The following is a 21,581-nucleotide window of genomic DNA, read 5'->3' as shown; positions in this document are numbered from 1 at the left end:
CTGGCTTAAAGTGCCCGAATAATAAAGTAACAGGATAATGATAACACGAAAAATGAAATGGAATGAAAAAAATGAGGAAATTCTTTTTCTCGTTATTTGAGCGAGAGAAAGAGAATGATAAAGATCCGGCTGATGGAGGGTATTACTTTTCACAGGCACAAGTATAACCCTCTCAGAAACTCTTTTACATTCATCACTGATATGAATAAAACAAAATGAAATCAAAACAAAGTGGCTGAAATAGCTACTAATTTATTATTTTATCAAAAAACATAATTTTTAATATAATTCGTGAATTATAAGCAAATTTACCGACATCTATATCGAATTATATAAGTATCACAACGTTTAAATGTCCATTTCAACTTTCATCTTTAATTTAACACCCTTTTAGTAATAATTTTATTTCCAAACTTAACAAGATCATCATTATAGTTAATCTAAAGATAATCTGAAATTTTTATCAATATCTAGCGAACGGTTTTGAAGTTTAAAGGGAACACACATACAATCGTTTATAAATCTACAAGTAAATGCCTAACAACTAAAAGAATATAACAACCATAATACACAGAAGGCTTTCTTACCCATCACTCATCATTCATCATTTTAATGCGCCTTATTCTCCTTTTTGGCAATCGTAAAATTGGCAAACTGATAAAATCATGAAAATATTCCACCGAGTTTATAAAAGATGATTGAGCGAGTATTTCATCAACAAACGGCGACATTTCGATTTCAACGTCAAGATGAAAATATGTATATAGTGCATCGAGTGCAAGGTCTTGTGACGTTGTCACGATTTGAGACGGAGCTGCAATTTTCTGCGGCGTCGAGAGGCGCTATGGGCGGGGAAAGAATGCGATAATGAAAACTCGCCTCAAATATGCTCGGGCTCCGTGTTCATGTTCGAGAACACAATGCAACACATTCCGGCACGTCACATCTACCAAACATCCCCCAAAGGAGTGTAATAACACCACTGCGACACTCGAAAGCTATAAATACGAGTACCAAAGTGGTGGACATTTTTCCAACGAGAGTAAAACACTCGTAGGTTGGAAGTATGTATTTAATTTTTGATATTTCAACTTTAAAGTGAATGCTTTGTTTTTATTTAAATTTTTTCTTTCATTTAACTCAAAATATAAATGCAAATGTTATTTTTTGTATGTTTGTGACGCTTTCATGCAAAAATCACTGAACCCATTTTTATTAATTTTGGTATAAAGATAGATTTGATCATGGACAAGCATATAGACTACTTTTTGTAGCGTAAAAATAATTTTAAGGGTAAAAAATATAAAATAAAAGTTTATATGTTCATTAAATCATAGATTTCTGGCATTTTTCTTTTTTTAACTATTAATAGTATTTTTGATGTAGTAAGCTCAAAATATGTGCAAAATACCAAAAAGTAATTAGTTAAGTCACTTTAATACAAAATCCCTGGAAAAAACTTTTAGTATTCATTTTTGATATTGAAATGGAGCATCACTTGAAACCGCAAAAAATATCGAAATCAATAAACAAACGTACAGTGCAAAGCGAAGTTCCAGCACTGGTGATATGTGACGGAAAGCATTAGTGACTCAACGGCTTAGGCCCCGTCGTATTTCCCGCACTGCGTGTCGTCGATAACCGCAAAACTTCTGAAATAATCTTTTGGAAAATTACCTCGCTTCACATTTCTACATTTCAATATTTATGTATTTTATATTCAACATACACACTTGATAAATCAAAAACTTTTTCGCGAACGCTACCCCCAGGCTTTACAAATTTTTTAGGGTTTCACCTTTCGAACTTTCGAGTAAATCGCGCTTAACGGGCGCGATTCGCTGCGACTCATTTGGTTTAACGATTTGGCGAATTTTTAAATCCGCTCGCTGAGCGTATTTTCACACCGATGAAACGCGTAGGCGTCGTTCGAGCACTGCTCGGATAACATGATTCACTTGTGTGTTTGCGACGTATTTATTAATCGTTTTACCTACGTCGTAATTCGGTGACTTGTGCGTTCAAAAAGCGATGACGACATTTCCACACTTTAATAACTTTTTCACGCGTACATTATTTTTATTTATAGGTAGAATATAGGTTAGGTTAGGTTTTAAAAGCAAAGGAAAACTTAAAAAAGCAATTTAAATCCAAAGCGATTGAGCGTTTAAAATGAAATCAAGAATTCCGAATTCCTCACTGCACCTGCAATGGAAAACAATTCATTGCATCGAAAAGCAAAGATAACGTCTACACCCTTCGCGTATCTCTCTAGAGAGCAAACCTCATGATCCGGAGCATGCAGCTTTCGCAAAGCTGCAGAACGTGCACGAATAAATCAGAAAAGTAAACAAGAAAAATCGCGCTCGGGCACAGCTTTAACGCGAAACAACACCTTCGCGGCCGCTATTTATGTGCGATGGTCGTATTTTAGGCTCAGTGGGCGAGTGATCCTTTTATTTTACTTTAGATTGAGTTACGAGTGAAACTGAGTGTCAGGTCTGACGAAAGAATGCAATGCAACAGGAATGTGAAAGACGATAAATTGCTCACTATCAAATATTTAAGAGACAGCGTATTTATTTTCAACATGGTTTAGTGATAGGCTAAAATTGAGGTTATGTTAGAAGCAGAAAGCAATTTAAAAATAATTTAAATGTTTAATTTATTTTTTGTGTTTTTATTTTATTTTTAACCGTATTTAAATATATTTTCTCATTTGAAATGTCCAAATGAGGACAATGAGGACGAAATCGTACAAGTGTTCGCCATTTTATTACGGTTTTCTTACAAATCGCGACGGGCAGACAGAACGAAACGAATCGCGCACGTTATGACTTCTAATTGAATTTAGATTTATTTTCTTAATGCTTTCTCGTATTGTTTGCCGTCTGTCTCGACAATAATTCCAAGTATTACGGTCAGGGATCACGCGAATGCCCACGGACAAATCGTTGAAAGCACAGCAAGCACGCGATGCAAAAACTAAGTGAATAAGTACCACCCAAGCAAGATTTATATTTTAATATTTAAAACTTTAGAAAATAACGTAATGGTTAACAAAGTTATTAATAGCAAAATTATGCATTCGATTGGAAAATTAAAATCAGGAAATTAGAGAATGTCTGGCGGTTGAATCACAAACTTTAATTGCAACGTGCACGAAGGCAATTCAAGCAAAGTTTGAACACGTTAACAAAGTTAAATACCACAAAGTTTCGGGTGATAATTGAAAATTATTTAATTAAAAGTTTTTCTTTGCTTTGGTGTTTAATGTCTTGAATTAGTTACTTGGGTATTTTAGTGGGGCTATAATAAATAGTTTAGTCATTGATTTAAGAGCATTAAATCATTGAAAAATAAAATAAAATGTAATTTATTTAACCAGGTTATTATAAAAATGTTAAAAATTACAAATTTATATTTATTTTGTTTAAATTTTCTGCATTGTGGCTTTATAATTTGTTTAATTGACAATTATGTGTTTAAAAATTTGTACCTCAAAAAAATATACACTATCCTCTTCATAATAATAAAAATAATAATAATGCGGAGGAAACTCAATTTGCCGCGGTGTGGCCGCCCACGTTTTGTAACTTTTCTAAACTCCCATCGCAATTCCAGGCTTATTAAGTCTATAAATACTGCACAAAACTACAAGAAAATCCCGTTAACAATGAACATTAATTCTCGTTTGCGCCTGAAATAAACAACGCAATAAATTTTGCTCCAAGTTTACCAACAACTTAACAATGACTTTTAAATATCAAAAGCTCATTAAAATGTGTTAAACTTTCACATTTTGCAATACGGAAGAAATTTCATGTGGGGATGAGTTAAAGGCATGCGCCATCAGCGAAATGAATTTCTTATAGCTTAGGCGGCTAACCGTCAGAGTTGGGCCGGAGCGACATGGAAATTGCGAAAGTTATCAATACGGAAATGTCCCAAAACACTCAACAATGCGCAAGCCGTCAAGTGAGCGCGAAACTTTGGCCGCTAAGTTGGCTCGAAAGTTGCGCAATAATCTAGTGGATTTCTTACACGGGCCAACTTGGCGAATGTTTGCACAATATTGCAAAGTAGTTGGAAAAACATTGAGATGTATTTAAAGTGAGGCTTTATTAAAGTGCCTTTAATGTTGTTTTTTTCAATCGCAAAATAGCAGAATTATACACAACTATAACAAACAATGAATATCTACAGTTAACAAACATAAAACTTAAAAACTTAAAATAAATTCCGCATTTCTATAATTAAATATATTTATGCTATACTTAACTAACTGTTTTGTGTATTTAGCGAATTGTTGAATATTTATGCGGCTGACATTTATATCTGGTTGGAATTTTCAACAATTTTCGTTTATTTTCACGCGTTTTGCATTTATGAATATGCGTTTTCATGCTTTGTTTAATTTGATCAAATTGTCGTCGCTTTGTGGGCATTTATTGTGCGTATTAGAGCACGCTTTTAATCCGATCGTGTGATTGAGTCAACGAGGGGCGCGTTTTGTTTAGCCTGGATTATTTATTAGTCAGTTTCATTGATTCGGTGGAATGGGAACCGCAGGCTGCAAACATGCTAAGTATGGGTATTAAGTAGCGGACTAAATTACAGAATATTGGGAAGATATATATTAAAAAATCAATGCTAGTTAGATAATCAAATATTGATTATATCAATCAGTTTATTTTATAATATTCTGAGAGTTTATTGAGTGAATCGAAATATTGAAACTTTTAATTCTTCAATAGATGGCGTATTTGAATTCGAGGTTAGTACTGGTTGCGTGTGCAAGGTCAAGCGTTACATAACCTACAACATTAAGAATAGAATGTCTTTTGTGATTGATACGTCTAGGAAGTTGTTAAAACCACGACAAAAGTAACATAAAAATATTATATTGTGCTAGATTTAGTACCTATGGGTCGAGTTCTTTTATCAAATTCACAATTTTAATTTAAATGAATTAGAATTGCTAATAATAATGAAAATTTTCCATATTTTAATAGATATTCTGCTATTCGGGGCAAAGATATTCGGGGCAAAGATGTATCCAAAAAAAGCATACATCATCAAAATCTCTCCAACCGTTCTTGAGTTATAAATGTTGTAACTAACTTTGTTTCTGTATATTCTATCCAATGTTAGAAACAAGTTAGAAACTTTTTACATAACCTAAGTATTGATTTGTTATCTAAGCATTAACTAAAACTCAATTTACTTAAACAATGTGCTTCTGTTTTGTACTCGCATACCAGACAATTGCTTGTTATCGAAATTGTTATCGAAAGCTTCGACTCCTCGGAGTTTCCGCAGGTATTGTTGGTCATTGAAGTCGACCGATTGGAAAGTCCCGATTCTATTCGAAACTTCAATCAAACTATTATAATTACAATATCCTGCATAGCATTAAAGTTTAATACTACATCAATTGTAGTTCATAATATTGATGTAACACACCACGAACACTTACAAGTACATAAAATTTTTTAGTCTAAACTAATTGTTGTGTAAGCAGCGTGTTGCAGCGAAATAAAGTTTTGAGTTATTGAGTTGGTTTCACTAATAAATATTGGAATACTGGCTCAAAATTTATGACCCACTAATAACCACCAATCAATGTACGGAAATACCGCACACGAGTCGATGACGTGTGCAACAAACTAGCACAATCAAAAAAACAATCGATTTTGTATTGATCATTTAAATGCTGCTTGAACTTGAGTATTTGTGTGTCAGTACACACCAGCTAACCTTGTATGTAGCCCAAAATGTAAAAAAAGTGATTGTGGCATGTACAACAAAGTAATTGAATTTTCTTTTTCTATTAAGTTTTGATTTTAAGTGTATTAAACTTTTTGTTTGGAATTTTTATATGATGTGCGCAATATTTATACAAAAAAGCAAAATCATAGTCTATATTAATATAAAAATAATGGAAATTTGTTAGTTTAACTAAAACTCGAGAACGACAGAACCGATTTGACTAATTTTAATTTGCAAAACTCTAAGAAAAATAGTAAAAACAGCAATTTTATTGTTCTATACAAAGTGTGTGTCTGTCAAACAAAATGCAACTAAACTTTAAAGAAAATGCAACAATTTCTACTCTCAGGCAATTTTTTCTTGCAAAAATATAATTTGATGGTGTGCAATTAGGGACGGAAGTTGATATATGTAAGCATTATTAGCAATTAGCATTTAATTAACATTATATGATCAACAAACAGGAATACGAGTAAAATTAATGAGGCAACTTTTTTACTTAAATCTACGTGGACGAAGTCAGAAGCAAAATTCTGTCAAATTAATCAAATTATATTTGAAAACTTAGGAAACGCCAACCAAGAAAATTTTTAAGTAAATATTCCGACAAATTCCACTTAAAATAATGCCAAAGCAAATATTGGTAAAACATGTGATTATAAAAAATCTCAAATCATGACATTCTGAAGTAGATAAGTACCTTGCACAAGAACGATAATAAAGCAAACCTAGTAATAGTAACGTATAATAGTACAGAGAGGATAGGTAAGAATAACTTGCAGGTTTAGTGTGCGTATTTTCAATTACCCGTTGAGATTTCCAATTTGCTCAAACTTCAACTCAGAGATGCTTGAAGCGCAGCGCCGTCGGGATCGGCCAGGATAGTCGCAACTCGCGAGTAGGAGCGCGAGTTAATTTCGCAGATGAATAAATTCGATTATGGCTAGAGTTGTGAGTATCAGAATCGCTCAAAGCATAACGTGAAATCATTGAAAAGCATTGCAAAAATGTAAGGAAGCAGAAATATGCAAAAAAGTCGATAAATCGAAGTGGAACAAATAAAAAATTATGCTTTGTAATTTGATTTTTCATAACTTAATAGATATTATAAGTTTCTATGGAATTTAAAGTAATAAATTGAATTTTATTTCTGACACGCCAAAAAATCTACTTTTGACATTTTCCGTGAGATTGCTAACGATAAAACTATGTTAACTTTATCGCGATTTTCCACCTTTACGGGTTTTCTCACCCAAATGACATTTTACTCGTATATTCCCGCGAGACTAGCATATTCAGAAAATGCATGATAGTTAAAATTGAAAATTAGCAATTTAGCTAAAATCATCGATTTTCATTGCAGTTTATTCGGTAAATATTTACTTGACGACTGAAATTTGTTTACCGCTCCATGTAGTGACAGGAAAACTCAATAAAACCTCTTCAACACTCAACGGCCAACAAAGAAAACTCTCATCAGCACGCGTACGAACGAAACAAGAACCGTGCCGAGGACGTAATTGACTAAAAGGCTATTGTCAATATTATCCTGTGCGTCCTGTGTTTCGTCCTCCATTTATAGCGCTGAATTGCATCGGAGGTCCGTCGTTAGCACTCATAAAATGGTTCGGACATTCTGCTGCAGGTCCCGACTCGTCCTTGCGATGCAAACTCGATAATCGGCCGTTCGTCATTTGCACCGATTCGCACATTACGCGCGCCTGCCACGCTTCGATATCATTCGATATTAATTTACCTACGGTCTCGCCATCCTCGGCACCTCGTGGGAAGGACGATCGCGCAATCGATAACGACGCTTGTTTTACGGACGCTCACTTTATACAATGATATGAACGGATAAGACGTTACTTGTTAATGAAAATCCAACGGATAAATGATAAAAGTTAACGTAACGGTTTAAGACACACAAGTGTCGGCGACATTAAATCTAAGCAGCCATCGTTGATTTTTTATAGTGGTTTAGTGTATGAGACTTTGACATTTTGATTTTATTGGCTGTAACTGTTTTAGCGTCCAAAGATCAGGTTTAAAAGGTAATAAATTTAAAAAATAAAATTTTCATTTTCCAAAGGGTTTTGATAGCTTTTCAGGCTTTTAATAAGCGAACCGGGCATTAAACTGAAGTGCTTTTGAGTGTTGATATTAAATTTATAGAATTTGATATAAAATTTATATTACGAGCGGGGATTAAGGAAATAAAATTAAAAGGTAATCAAAATTATGATTATACCCACCGGGGTTGTGAGAGTTTGTAATATTATAGAATTACTCGTTTTGTATCTACATTGGTTACAACAATGGAATCAGTTTACAATTACAACTGTCATTCGCAAGCACAATACCTATTGGATTTTGTGCAGCAGTTGTAGACACGTGAATACGATTGAAAGGCAACACTATTAATTAACTTCTCTGAGTTTATCTGCAACCAACATATCACCAGATCTAACTAATCTGGATTAAAATGAAATAAAACAATTTTATCGTGTGCTTGTGTGCAATTGATCTCAGAATACTCAGATTGCTCGGTTGCACAAATGTGTTAACAAAAGAATAAGATTGAAATATATCCTTTTGTTATCGTGATTTGAAGTCCGCTTTCATATTGTGAACTCTAACCTTAAAGTTCAGCTACAATTCATGATGAGCATAGAACTCATTACTTTCCAGTTTATCGCTAGCCTCAATAAAACTACACAGCGTCTGCAGAGGTAAACTCGCCCCAAACCGCGCAGACGAAATAGACAATTAAAATCCAAGTCAGTTAGGATCAAGTTAATGTTTATTCTGTGGTCTTATACTCGTATATCGAATCTCTCAGTTTTCTTTAATTTTGAACTACGAAACAACGAAACTACGAATGCAAAACACAAACGCAATAAAATACGCAAAAATAATGTTTATGTCGATGCTACTAGCTAAAAATACGCTCTGCGAGGAAAAGTAACGCGGGGAAAAAGAGTGTAGGTGTATGTAAAGTTCAGTGTAGTGATATAGGTTTATAAAAAGCGAAAGGTGTAAAGTTTAGATTTTAGATCAATTACAACCGGTTGGGAAAAATGCATTTAGACTTTGATTAAGCTGATTTTTTTATGCGCTTAATATAATAATAAATAATAATAAAGTTAAAAATTAAATAATAATTACTTAAATTACTACTATTCTTATTTTTTCATCGAAGCAGATATAAGAAGATTATAATAGCACGATATTTTAATAGTAACAAAGAAAAAATTGAAGTAACTTGACACAAATTTCAATTTTAGTCGATTTTATGAATGATAATGGCAATTATCACAATAGAGTGCAATCGAATCGAGCGATTACTGCGATTACCGCAATAAAGAATGATTTTTTTTCAAAAAGCAATCACATCAGACAATTTTACCAAAGTAAGAACCCTATAGTTAACTATAAGTTTATGTTATCCCATATATTTTTTCTCTTTTGAAGACAGCGTTTGTTATTATTTAATTAAACTGTCGAACACATCCAAAGAAAACTTTATCTAAGGATTTTATGAAATATACTGTATATTATGTAAATATCTTCCTGATTATAAATGTTCATAAAAGTCTCCCACCATTAGACAACTATAAAAATCTGCATTAAAACAAAAGTAATATTTCCGAACCAGTTAAGTTAATAGACAACGTCAAGGGCAAAGAAAATACTCTTGTGGGTACGTACACGTGCATTGAATAAAAGGGAAAACTACTAATATAATGATCATATACTGCTTACGTCATTTCAGTGTATTAAATTTAATCTAAAAAGTAATTCCACTCAATTCTAACTTTTTAACCCTTGTTTCAACTGACACGCGCATTTATAAAGTTGATACAATTGGCGGGCTTTGTTTAAAACTTTTTTTTACAATTTACAAAATTGTTAGCTACTACAAAGCCCAGTTTGCTGTAATGATCAATAATATCATGTTTAAATATATGTTTAATCTAAAAAACTTCGATGATGACGGGGATGATTGATGGCTGATGTTAAAAAAAGATTAGAAATGTGATTGAAGTTAAAATCGAAACCAAAAACATACTTTTCCATACCATCACTCTTCGCGCCTTGCGTGTGCCAAAAGTTCACCCGTCACCCATCGGCAAAACAGGCCCACGAAAACTTGACGCCCGCCAGGAGGCAATTGCACTGGTTTCGCCAACCGCTCGGAAAACTTTACGCACGTGCCCCGATCGTGTGGTAATCCTCTGCGGATTCGTCTGCGGATGGCATGCGATCCAGAGACAACGAAACGCGCAAACGGTGCGTGCGACACACTCGCTCGGCTCGTCTGTCAGCGCGCTACTGACTGAACGCGCCGCCGGCGGGGACGGCGACGACGGAGGTGGCGGTGGAGGCGGCAGCACCACCCGACGCAACTTATACACCCACAGCTTAACCAGCGGCTTGCGCTGAATTAAAATCTACGGTTAGTTTATAAACTTTAATAAACGCATTATTCAAAGTGAAGTTGTAAATTAATTACGGTTTGCATTAACATTCAGTATATTATCCATCTGATAAACAGGTGCAAAGTATTTTCCGGCTTTGCGTCACGCCGTCACGCAGAGGATGCTCCAGAAGTTTCACGAAGATCGATAGACCACTGTACTTGCATAACAGCATATGCATTTTGTTTTATTTCATGCAATGCACTTCAAATTTCAACCATTATTCACGCTAACATAATATTTGCTACTCTTTTGTTATAAAACGTCAAAGAACAAATCGATTTGCATCAATACACTTTAACAACGTGTTACATTATAACACGTTTGTAAATAATTAATGCGAAATCGATTTCATGCGTGTTTTACAGTTTAATTTGAATATTTCAAATTATTTATTTAAAATGTGTTGTATGATTATAAGATATGCAACTTGTATAGCACTCAGCAGAGTGCAAGCCGTGACATTCGCTGACATTGACCCCAATCTTTATGCAACCTTCCGCATGGTCAGCTGATACACCTAACCTCAACCTGCCACTCCATGCCGAGTGTGGTGCCGAGCTCAGTGCCTGCGCTTCGTGCGCTCTATGTTTGACTACTTTTGCCGCTTTCGACCGTTTCGCAACGCTCATCACGCCGCACACATGAAGCCCCAATAAGTACGCCGTTGATTACACCAAACATTCAAGTAAATAAAATAAAAATTGCGTAATTTTGCCAATTAATATCATAATAACTTGTTTGCCCACTTTGGCGCATCTGACGCATTACCAATATTACGTCGCTGATAACGTCTACATTTGGTTGATTAGTATTCTCAGTTGATTTCAGTTCAGTGCCTAAAGAGTCTCCTGCATTGTTCAAGATGAAAGTGGTAGCGCTGGTGAGCGGCGGCAAGGATAGCTGCTACAACATGATGCAGTGTGTTGCGGCAGGTCATCAGATCGTCGCGCTGGCAAACCTGCGGCCAGCCAACGGTGAAGAACTCAATAGTCATATGTATCAGAGTGTGGCACATGAGGCAATTGAACTGATGGCTGAAGCAATGGATGTGCCACTTTTTCAGGCTGAAACTCAAGGATTTGCCAAGCAAACTAGCATGGAATATCAACCAACTGAAAATGATGAGATTGAAGACTTGTACAACTTATTACTGAAGGTTAAAGAGGAGGTTCAGGTGGATGCTGTGGCATCTGGTGCTGTGTTGAGTGATTATCAACGGATCAGAATAGAAAATGTGTAAGTAAAAAATAAAAAAAGTAGATGTGTAAGGGTATGGTTGTAAATTTGGGTTTTCTTTTTGTTTGTAGTTGTATAAGATTAGGATTGGTGTCATTAGCATATCTCTGGCAACGTAAACAAGCGGAGCTTTTAGAGGAAATGATCAAATGCGAAGTAGACGCGATTATTGTCCGCGTGGCGGCCATCGGCCTGGAACCACAGCGGCACTTGGGTCGCTCGATAAGACTGATCGAGCCGCACCTGCTCGCCATGCACGAAAAGTATGGTATTAATGTGTGCGGCGAGGGTGGCGAATACGAAACACTGACATTAGATTGCCCTCTATTTAGATCTAGGATAGTTATGTAAGTATTTTATTAGTTTAAATCATAGAATAGTAGAAAAGTTGCTGAAAAAGTGAATATTTTGTTTGGTTATATTGAAATATTTTGTTTATAGAGAAGAATCGGAAATTGTAATGGATTCTGATGATCCAATAGCACCCACAGGTTACATGAAATTGAAAAAAATCAAACTGGAATTGAAACTGCCACAGTTAGACCTCAACGCGCGTTTTGCCAATCTGCCACTCAAAATTCCCAACGAACACGTCCAAATTTTAGACCAACCTGATGATTCACAAGTAACAAATGGTAATAGTAAATTTAATTGTTATTTTTTTTTATTTGAGTTAATTTGCTTATTGTGAAGTAGATTTGGGCGTAAAAGGAGATTGTAATCTATCAGACGCAGTCGAAAATGCCGACATCACTCAATCCGAACACGTTTCTGTAAGCGGCAGCGGATGGCTGTACCTTGGCGGACTGACTGCCATCGTAACGGACAACAATCCTGCCGAGGCGTTCGAAAAAGCGATGGCGAAATTAAAGTGTAGGTATGCGCATCCCACTAAAACACGCACACTACTCTTTTAATCAGTTGAAATAAATTCCATGTTCTATATTTCAATAATCTCCAATAAATTTTCTAGGGCTGCTCTTGGAGAACAACCACCGACTGGAAGATCTGTGCTCCATCAGCATGTATGTGGCAGATATGTCGCAGTACGCTGAGCTGAATCGCATCTACTGCGAGACGCTGAACCACTTCAATCCGCCAACCCGTGCCTGCGTTCAAGTGCCACTGCCTGCTAATTGCCCAGTCGTGATCGAAGCGATCTCGTTCAGCGGGCGCTCGATGCTCGCTGGTGACGCCAATGCGGAGAGGTGCACACTATCGCATGCAAATTCGCATCGAAACGCGGACTGATTATATTGTTACAGGAGCACGATGCATGTGCAGAGCTTGTCTCACTGGTGCCCGGCCAACATCGGACCCTACAGCCAGGCGTGCCGCATCGGCGAGTTAATTAACTTAGCCGGGCAGATTAGTTTAGTGCCGGGCAGTATGGTCATGATTAACGGGGGAATTAAGTCGCAATGTCAGCTGGCGTTGCGGCACGTTGAGAGGCTACTCAAGGCTATTGGGAAGAGCGATTTGCGAGATGTTGTTCAGGTAAAATAATGATTATGAAAATTTATGGGTAGGATTAGTCTTAAACAATTTAATGATATGGAATACACGTTACTATAATTATAATTGCATTAAATTTATAGGGAATTTGTTATCTTTCCGATCAAAAATACGTCGAGCATGCCAGGAGCCTTTGGGAGGAGGAAACTAACAACGCCATTGTGGATTATGTCGTCGTTTCCGGTCTGCCACGCAATGCCCTTGTTGAATGGCACGTTTGGGCACACAAACACAACAATCAATTTGAATGTAATTCATTTATACATGTAGTTACATGAAACATTGATGTAAAATATTATTTTACAGACGAGGAAACTGGACAGTGCGTACAAGACTGGTCGATTTCAATCTTTCGTCGATGGAACTACGAGAATAATATTGCAACGATCCTTTGCCATGTATCGAACACGGATGCCAACACCGTCCTATCGGCGGCCATTTTTCGCGAGACGATTGAATATGTCTTGCAGAAACTCAACCACGGACACGAGTACGATCCTAAGACAATCTGTAGCGTAAAGGTGTTCTACCCCGTGAACAAGAACATTTGTGCCTACAGTTTCGTCAGCATTCTTGAAGAATTTCGACGAACTGTTCCGGTGGTGCACACGATTGTACCGGTCGTGGCGTTGCATCATAAAAACACTTTCCTGTCGATATGCGGTGTTCGAACGCAATAAGTTGTTAAAAGATTTGAATCGTTGTTGGCTATTGATAATTTGCGCCGGGAAGTTTGTTACTACATATATGAGGGAGCACCACTTTTATACAACAAATCTGAATGTTTAAGATTGTTACATATTTCTTATTGTTATACTGATAAGGTATTTTTGACTACATTTATATCTAGTGTCTTCTGAAATAAGAACGCTACTCTATACACTGCTTGACACTATCAAACAATTCAGATTTGTATTTACAAGTTTAAAAAAACAGCTGAGTTGAAATATTCTTGGAAAGTAAATAAAGTGCTTTAATGTAATATTACTCCTTGAGAAGTATCATATGTTAAGAAGTTCTGAGAAATTCAATGCCACAGTGCATTCTGGAAAGAATGAATAATCTGCGGTATATTTTTTGTCAATGTTGCGTTTTGAGTTTGCGCTGATTATTGTAGGTTATATTTACGTTTAAATTTTGCGTTTGTCATGCATAATAACAAAGAAATGTAATGAAATGTACTCTTGCCGTGGTTACTGTTGTACGTGTTAGAACTTGTTCAGTTTTTACACTTCATCAAAATGGACAATACGCTGCGCTCAGAGGATGTCTTTATTCAAATACGCGACAAATTGCAAAAGGATGGCATTAAATTGTGGCTCCCACCATATTTTGAGGAAAAAACTGGTGCTTCCAACAAAGATATTGAGGTAATTACAACAAATTTTTAAAAATCTGATATATCTTACTTATTTATACATCCATAGGCACTGTCACAGAGTTATAGTAAAACTTTAAATATTGACTATGACTTGTGTTTTCGAGCTGTGTCTGAATTACTCACAAATGCAGTGGAGAAGTTGAAACAACGTGATCGTTTCAAGGAAAGTGGATATGCCACTGTTAAAGTTAAGATTCTAAATGATGGAGTACCAAAACTAATCACGAAGGAGATTTTACTGTCAATGACTGGTGATGATTTCAGAGCATTGATTGCTGAAGAATCTAGTTTACAAATGCACAGGTAAAATATCATTTTTGTGGTATAATAAATGAAATTAGTGAGTTATATTTGCAGATTTAAACTAATATGTAATGGGACCATTATTAAGGAGGATATTCCTTTGTCTCAGCAAGGTGTTAAAAATGGAAATCAGTTTCTTTGTTTGGTGTTGAATCAGAGTGTGACTGTAATGCAGGAACAAGAACAGCAGCAAAAGGACATTGAGGCAACAAAGGCTGACACATCTTTATTGGCTGCTGATAATTCATATATGCATGTAAGTGATGTTCAAAGTAAAAATTCAAGGGAAGTAATAAATTATTTACTTTAAAGTTAGAAGATCAACATGGAAATGTGATCCAAATTCCGGCCCACGAAAAACAAGCACTAATGGTTGCAATTGCTTTACACGAAAAAGGAAGAAGTGCCTTAAAACGAGAGGATTACGCTCGTGCTTTGGTGTTTTTCTTAGACGCGGATCGTGGATTTAGTCAATGTAATTCACAAATTCTACAAACGGTTGATAACTACGCCTTGCTGGATTTGGACATTGCGTGGTGTTACTTGTGCCTTCAAAGTTTCGTGCAGCTGCCCGAAGCCTATCAACGTCTCAAGCGCTGCGAAGAGATGTTTCACAAAAGTTACGGACAAAACCTGGAACGCCTAATTGCTCTCAAAGGCTCATCTAGTAATGAATCCGCTCTCTTTATGCGCTTACATCTAATGCAAGCCATTGTTCTTTATCATCAAAACAAGCGTCCGGAGGCATTGGCTTTGCTGGAAAAGTGTCAAGGAGAATTGGCGCCATTAAAGGTCGATGAGGGTAGTTTAATGGCACTTGTTGAACTTGGTACGTAGAATCATGGCATTTTATTAGATATAATTACAAATTAATTTCAAAAAATTGATTTCAGGATTTTCTGAGGCCGAAGGGCGAATCGGTTTGAGAGCAACCAATGGAGATGTGAATCAAGCAGCGAACTACATCAATGAGAATCGAAACAAACGCATTGAGGCTAGGAAGAAAGCTTTGGCCGAGAAAATACTTCTAAAGTAAGAATTCAGCTATTTATTTTTAGATTTTATAATAATGTGCTTATTTATAGTGAAAAGAAGAAACTTGGTCGTTGTGTTGATGGTAAACAATACGTGGATCCTCGATTTCTCAACATGTTGGTAAATATGGGCTATCCAAAGGAAACAGCGCGCAGAGCTCTTCAACATACCAATAACGTCATATCAGATAGCATTCAATATATTCAGGAGCATCCAGAGCCTGGGTCTTCAAATACAAAAAGTCAAGAGTTCCTATCATTGCTTGAAGATTTAATTCCTGAGGTAATAGGAATATATACATTTTAAATATATTTATGATTATCACTTTAATTATATTTAGTTAACTGCGGCTGGGTTTGACACAAAAATGGCTCGGCTTGCATTGAGGAAGAACAATGGAGATATAATGAAAGCAGCTGAAGAACTCCTACAATGCAATGGCATTATTGAAGGAATTGAAGATTATCTATCAGGTAATATTATGTAGTTGCATCAATATTAAATGTACTAATTATAAAACATTTAGATTTTGAATTGGAAGGATTGAAAGAAAATCTTGAATCAGCAAAAAAGAAGGAAGAAGCATGGTCACGTTTGTCCCAAGATATTTCAATGGTTGATGATGACCACTTGGATCTATCACTTGAGAAGGAGGAGGAGTTTCTCAACCAGTATTTGTCGCTCCTTATGCAGTGATGAAACATGTTTTATATTTAGAATTGTTCAGAATGTTCTGTGAAACAGTATAAGTTTTGTAACTTTTTATGGAGGCATGTGATTTTGTGAGATTTTTGAAATTTTACGACCTACAAACCTCTTGTAATACTAGATTATATAATGAGCGTTATTTTTGTCATGACAAAAAAAATAAAATTGTGAAAAATATTCAGGAATATCTTCTTTTCTTTTTGGAAATGCCCTAAAACACCCATAACATGTTTTCTTTTAATTTGAAAGGTGAAATAATTAATTTAATTCATGTTTCTAATTGTCATATTTTATGGGCTGCATTTCAACTCCTAAAAATGTTCGCCTAACATTATAAATTTTTAAATTTACCGCCAACTCAATGAAATCCCCCACACATCTGTCGTCACTGAACTACCTCCTCGCACATTCTGTGATCCGAATACCAAAAAGCAAAATTCGTCGACTTTGCGGACGAAATTTGGTCTCAAAACTGTGGCAAATCAGTTCTTGGTATCCGGATCGCAGAATGTGTGAGGAGGTAGTTCAATGACGACACATGTTCGGGGGATTTCAATGAGTTGGCGGTAAATTTAAAATTTTTCATAAAGTTTTGGTAGAGTTTCTCATAGACAGAGGCCTCTACTAAACACGTTTTCGACGAGTTTAAAATTAAGAATTGACTTTTAAAATCTGAAAACGAATAAAATTAGGAATGGAAAATTAAAACTACGCAACTACAAAAGTATTGTTTATTAAACAAACAAGCTCTATATAGGCTGTAGGAAGTTTATACCACAAAATAATATAATATAAAAGTAAAATCCCTCTGTAAGGTCCAGGAATTACAACCAATTTTCCACATCGTGTTACTACAAGATTACAAAACAATAAAATTTAAACCGACATTTTGGGGCAAAGAGAGAATGTTTAGTGCACATAAAAAAGCAACTCTTTCGCTCTGGCATTATATGAAAAAAACTAGAAAAAAACCGTTTTCCACTGCATGTTTTCACAAAATTACAAATAGGTAGATTTTCCGCGGCCATTTTGAGGCGCTTCTTGACGAAATGTTCTTGAAGAAGGTTCAGCGTATATGAAATAACAACTGTTTCACTAAAGAATTACAAAAATAAACTACAGACACACTTGCGGTACACGCTTTTTAACCCATTTTCACCGCGTGTTTTCACTATATCACAAGTAAGTAAATTTTCAGCAGCCATCTTGGGGCACTCCTTGACGATGAGACCTCTTCAGCAGTGTCCAGCACAGGACTATCTAAGTTGCAGCACGGCGCAGTGACTTAAGTCAATCCATTGTAACCACAAACTGTAAACAAATCACAGAAATTAAATAAATCTTTCCTAAAGTAAATACTCTGTGTGAGGAACATATCTTATCTTAATTGGGAAGTTAAACCAACTAGTTTTAACTTCACTTCGATGAATGCGACAACAATCACATTACACCAACGTGCCGCGGAGATGATACTCGTGCTTAGGTCGAACAACAACTGGCCATTTTAAGCAATTTTTATCAGAAGCATACGCGTGCGCGGTGGACGTACACACTCACTCACACCTAAAGCAAATCCTTTGAGAAACAAGCAATTTTTCTATCATTACCGTAATTTAGACGTGGACATGCGAAGGGAAGACCAGAATTGCATTTAAATTGTATTATATAAACGAAAATTGCAATATTAAGTATTTTTATTGAATTTTATTGAATTTTGAATGTTCTCGTCATCAATTATTCAATAATACATAAATTTAAATATTTATTTCATTGTTTTATGGATCTCATCAAGTTTCACCGTAATTGCATCGATTGTATACAATTGAGCGCAATGATGCACCAAATACAAACTTACATAAATTTAAATAAATTTATAAATTAGTCACTCTTTTCGGTAATATTTAATGTAATTATAAATTATTCCTTCCTGCAATAAATTGTTTTTCATTAACAATCAAGAGACAATATAAATATACGTGAGATATATGAATATGTCTTTAATGCTGCTTGTGGTGGCTTTCCACGTGGAATCACCAGTCCTTTCCTTCCGCTTCTCGATTAAATTTTGTGACACGGTTTTCCGTTCTGTGACCATCCCAACAGCAGCTAATAAGTCAATTAAATATGTCGTCATATTTCTAAAATCGCCCGAGAGTTCAGCCGCTTTGTAATCCCACGGAAATGTGTGATGATAGTTGTGGAATCCTTCACCAAACGCAATTGTAGAAACTAAGTTGTTTTCCGCTGGCTTTATAGACCTGAAATTGCAACCATTGTTAAAATAGCTGTACGCATGTAGACCTAACCTAGCTTATTATAGCTTAACCTATCATAACCTATTGTGACAAAATTGATTCAAAAACATAACATTAAAAATTGAAAGTTTACTTGTCATATGTCCTCATTCCATACAAATGCGCAAAGCTATTTACACTCCACGTCATGTGCAGCACCAATGCGTAGCGATAAATTGTCCCATAGAATAAGGCGACTAAAAATCGTTCATTCCAGAAGTACATCGGTACCACCAGCGGCACAATAATTGTAAAAATGAACGAGAGTAGTAGGCAATATTTATACTCAAACATAACAGTTGGATTTGCTTTTAGGTCGGACATATCAATGGATTTTCCTTTTTCCTTGACATCAGGGTGTTTTCTCAGTAGGACCCAACCCAGATGACAGAAGAAAAATCCTTTAAATAAAATTTAAATGTTGTAAAATCTGTTATACATAACCACAATTAAGCGCTTTTGTTGTTTTTCTTTTACCTCGTTTAGAGTTGTACGGGTCAGCATTTGTCTCACTGTGTTTATGATGAAGACGATGATCTCTACACCACGTGAAAATACTTTGCTCAAACGCTGTGCAAGTCATCAACATTAAAAGAATATCCACAGCACGGTTGCCTTTAAATGAACGATGACTGAAATATCTATGGCGTCCGGCAGTGACACCCCAACCACTTACATGAGCATAAAATAAAACTAAAACAAACAAAAAAACTAAAAATAACATCAATATTCATAAACAAACAAAATTCTTACAGAATATCCGACTGTAAAGGTGTATATCAAAGGATTTGAGATAAATGCCATAACAGGATGCTGCATGGAGTGCTGATATTATAAACACATTCCTCCAGACAATGTTTTCTAACATTTTTTCTAAGTTTATAAAATTAACACAAGTTTAACAAGTAATACACCGTTTTCGATCATGAGCTCGAGATGGTCACCGCGTAAATAATGAATGTTCGATGTGGATTGGTCGCAACTAAAAATAAAACTGCATAATTACGGCCCGCGCACAGGACTATTATACTTGAGATGCAATTGTTCGGTCGAAATGTTCGCTTCCTGTACACGCAATCGCGCTTTCTCAGGTGGGGATTAAAGAGGGTATAATTTAAATATTAATTAACACAATTCATCTACGTATTAAATACATTTGGGAACAAAAAAAAATCATCGTCATTTGATATGTGATTCTACAAAAAAAACTTTCACTGCTTTCACGCTGTGAACTGGAACATATTTCATCACAAATGAATAAACATAATTTTACTTACGCACAAAACTATAAACTATGCAAGCAAAACAACGAACAATAAATATCCGAAAATGTTTTTTACAATACTCGTGCTTGATTTATACCCAGGATCGCCGGTGCGTTCTATTCGTTTACCTATCAACTGTTTGGACGCCGTTTTTCTTTCAGTGACCATTCCAAAATAGGCTAAGCTATCGATAAAGAACGTTGTAAAGTTTCGAAAATCATTACTCAGTTCGGCCGCTTTGTAATCCCACGGAAATGTGTGATGATAGTTGTGGAATCCTTCGCCCATCGAAATGGTGGACACGTATGTATTCTCAGCAGGATTTATATGTCTATAAGACAATTATTTAATGATTAATCTTTTTAAAATCATAGTAAATATATAATATCCTTACTTGTCATAATTCCTCATTCCGTACAAATGTGCAAAACTGTTAACACTCCATGTAATATGTAAAATCAGGACGAATCTATACACCGTCCCATAGAAAAATGTGACAGCTAAAGATTCGTTCCAAAAGTACCATGGTACCAGTGTTGGTATAAGCACAGTGAAAATTAAAGCCAATTGTAGACAATATTTATACTCAAACATTACAACTGGATTGTCTAGTAAGTCAGACATGTCAATGGATTTTCCTTTTTCTTTAACATCTTTGTGCTTACGAACAAGAATCCATCCAACATGACAGAAGAAAAAACCTTAAACACAATTAAATTAATATTAAATGAATTAATCGCCATTTTGGTACCCATTACCTCGATTTGAATTGTATGGATCTGCATCTGTTTCGCTGTGTTTGTGATGCAGGCGATGATCTCTACACCACGTGTAAATGCTTTGTTCAAACGTGGTACAAGCCATCATCGCCAACAGAATATCCACAGCACGATTTCCTTTAAAAGATCTATGACTGAAATATCGATGGCGTCCGGCCGTTACACCGCATCCACTCACATGGCAGTAAAATATAGCTTTAAAATAATTAGATTTCTTGAGACAACTGATACTCATACACTCAAGATGGCGGATACATACCAAACAAACGCGTATAAATATTCACATTTAGAAACTTTAAATAAAATCCATATAACGCAGCCACGTGTATCATACTCAACATAAACACGTTCAGCCAAACAATGTCTAAGTGCCCGAATCTCACCCCAAACCAATTTCGTAGTCTACAAATCATTTTTAACAATATTATGTGCAATATAACTTCTTGGCGTGAATTTAAATGACGACTAAATGTGCGCTTCTGCGATCAGCGAGTGTTACCAACGCCGAATTAATGCAACGGATGCATTATTTATGATTTACAAACATGCCGAAGTGGTGCGATGATCGATTAGCAAATGTGCTCGTCGCTGGACGATTGCACCATCGTCACAAATGCATTTTATCATTGTTTGCATTTATGCACTTCGAGACGTTTTGTTTACGATCTCATTTCTCACGGGTGCCGCCTCATATTCTGGAAACATGCGCTCAAAACCTTAATTTAAGTAAAACGCCGGCGTCAAAACGAGTGAAATGCACTTTTCATTGTTTGTAAAATGTGAATTAGTATTGTGACAATATTTCATTA

At 35.7% G+C, this 21,581-nt stretch overlaps 5 protein-coding genes across 8 annotated transcripts in view; 2 read left to right on the top strand and 3 right to left on the bottom strand.

The window, feature by feature from the left end:
* The window catches only part of KCNQ (KCNQ potassium channel), a 55,025-nt gene extending 44,933 nt beyond the window's left edge, over nt 1-10,092 (bottom strand). For 2 of the 3 annotated variants that reach the window (XM_065303645.1, XM_065303647.1), the window contains exon 1: nt 9,845-10,092. The gene's annotated coding sequence lies outside the window, so the exon portion shown is untranslated. The remainder of the gene's footprint in view (nt 1-9,844) is intronic. The other variant, XM_065303646.1, reaches the window with a different exon arrangement.
* Nucleotides 10,093-10,756: 664 nt separating this feature from the next.
* LOC135792868 (uncharacterized) lies at nt 10,757-13,989 on the top strand. Of its 2 annotated transcripts, none has more exons than XM_065303651.1 (9): nt 10,757-10,912; nt 11,075-11,492; nt 11,564-11,839; nt 11,934-12,127; nt 12,189-12,365; nt 12,466-12,700; nt 12,758-12,989; nt 13,091-13,256; nt 13,314-13,989. In XM_065303651.1, the coding sequence occupies exons 2-9, from the start codon at nt 11,119-11,121 to the stop codon at nt 13,685-13,687; spliced, it is 2,028 nt and encodes a 675-aa protein (XP_065159723.1). In that variant the 5' UTR covers nt 10,757-10,912; nt 11,075-11,118; the 3' UTR covers nt 13,688-13,989. The 2 variants fall into 2 exon arrangements, with proteins under 2 accessions (XP_065159723.1, XP_065159722.1); XM_065303650.1 differs by having other exon boundaries at nt 10,760-10,941.
* Nucleotides 13,990-14,106: 117 nt separating this feature from the next.
* LOC135792871 (NEDD8 ultimate buster 1-like) lies at nt 14,107-16,611 on the top strand. The gene is made up of 8 exons (XM_065303654.1): nt 14,107-14,377; nt 14,435-14,691; nt 14,746-14,947; nt 15,004-15,520; nt 15,585-15,723; nt 15,777-16,008; nt 16,067-16,199; nt 16,253-16,611. Exons 1-8 carry the CDS (start codon nt 14,249-14,251, stop codon nt 16,420-16,422), a joined length of 1,779 nt encoding a protein of 592 aa, XP_065159726.1. The 5' UTR covers nt 14,107-14,248; the 3' UTR covers nt 16,423-16,611.
* Nucleotides 16,612-18,118: 1,507 nt separating this feature from the next.
* Nucleotides 18,119-19,741, bottom strand: LOC135791733 (acyl-CoA Delta-9 desaturase-like). Its single transcript, XM_065302239.1, has 4 exons — nt 19,482-19,741; nt 19,206-19,421; nt 18,823-19,129; nt 18,119-18,692 (listed from the first exon to the last, which is right to left on the bottom strand). The coding sequence occupies exons 1-4, from the start codon at nt 19,594-19,596 to the stop codon at nt 18,389-18,391; spliced, it is 942 nt and encodes a 313-aa protein (XP_065158311.1). The 5' UTR covers nt 19,597-19,741; the 3' UTR covers nt 18,119-18,388.
* A 121-nt stretch (nt 19,742-19,862) lies between these two features.
* On the bottom strand, nt 19,863-21,540 carry LOC135791732 (acyl-CoA Delta-9 desaturase-like). The gene is made up of 4 exons (XM_065302237.1): nt 21,032-21,540; nt 20,752-20,967; nt 20,388-20,694; nt 19,863-20,324 (listed from the first exon to the last, which is right to left on the bottom strand). The coding sequence occupies exons 1-4, from the start codon at nt 21,183-21,185 to the stop codon at nt 20,021-20,023; spliced, it is 981 nt and encodes a 326-aa protein (XP_065158309.1). The 5' UTR covers nt 21,186-21,540; the 3' UTR covers nt 19,863-20,020.
* Between the last annotated feature and the right edge of the window lie 41 nt (nt 21,541-21,581).

Source organism: Atheta coriaria, unplaced genomic scaffold, assembly GCF_025399875.1.
Source record: "Atheta coriaria isolate IRGN ID8LTWV9N9 unplaced genomic scaffold, Caltech_Dcor_3.1 hic_scaffold_5_pilon, whole genome shotgun sequence".
NCBI lineage: Eukaryota > Metazoa > Arthropoda > Insecta > Coleoptera > Staphylinidae > Dalotia > Dalotia coriaria.
This window is presented reverse-complemented; position numbering and strand designations above follow the sequence as displayed.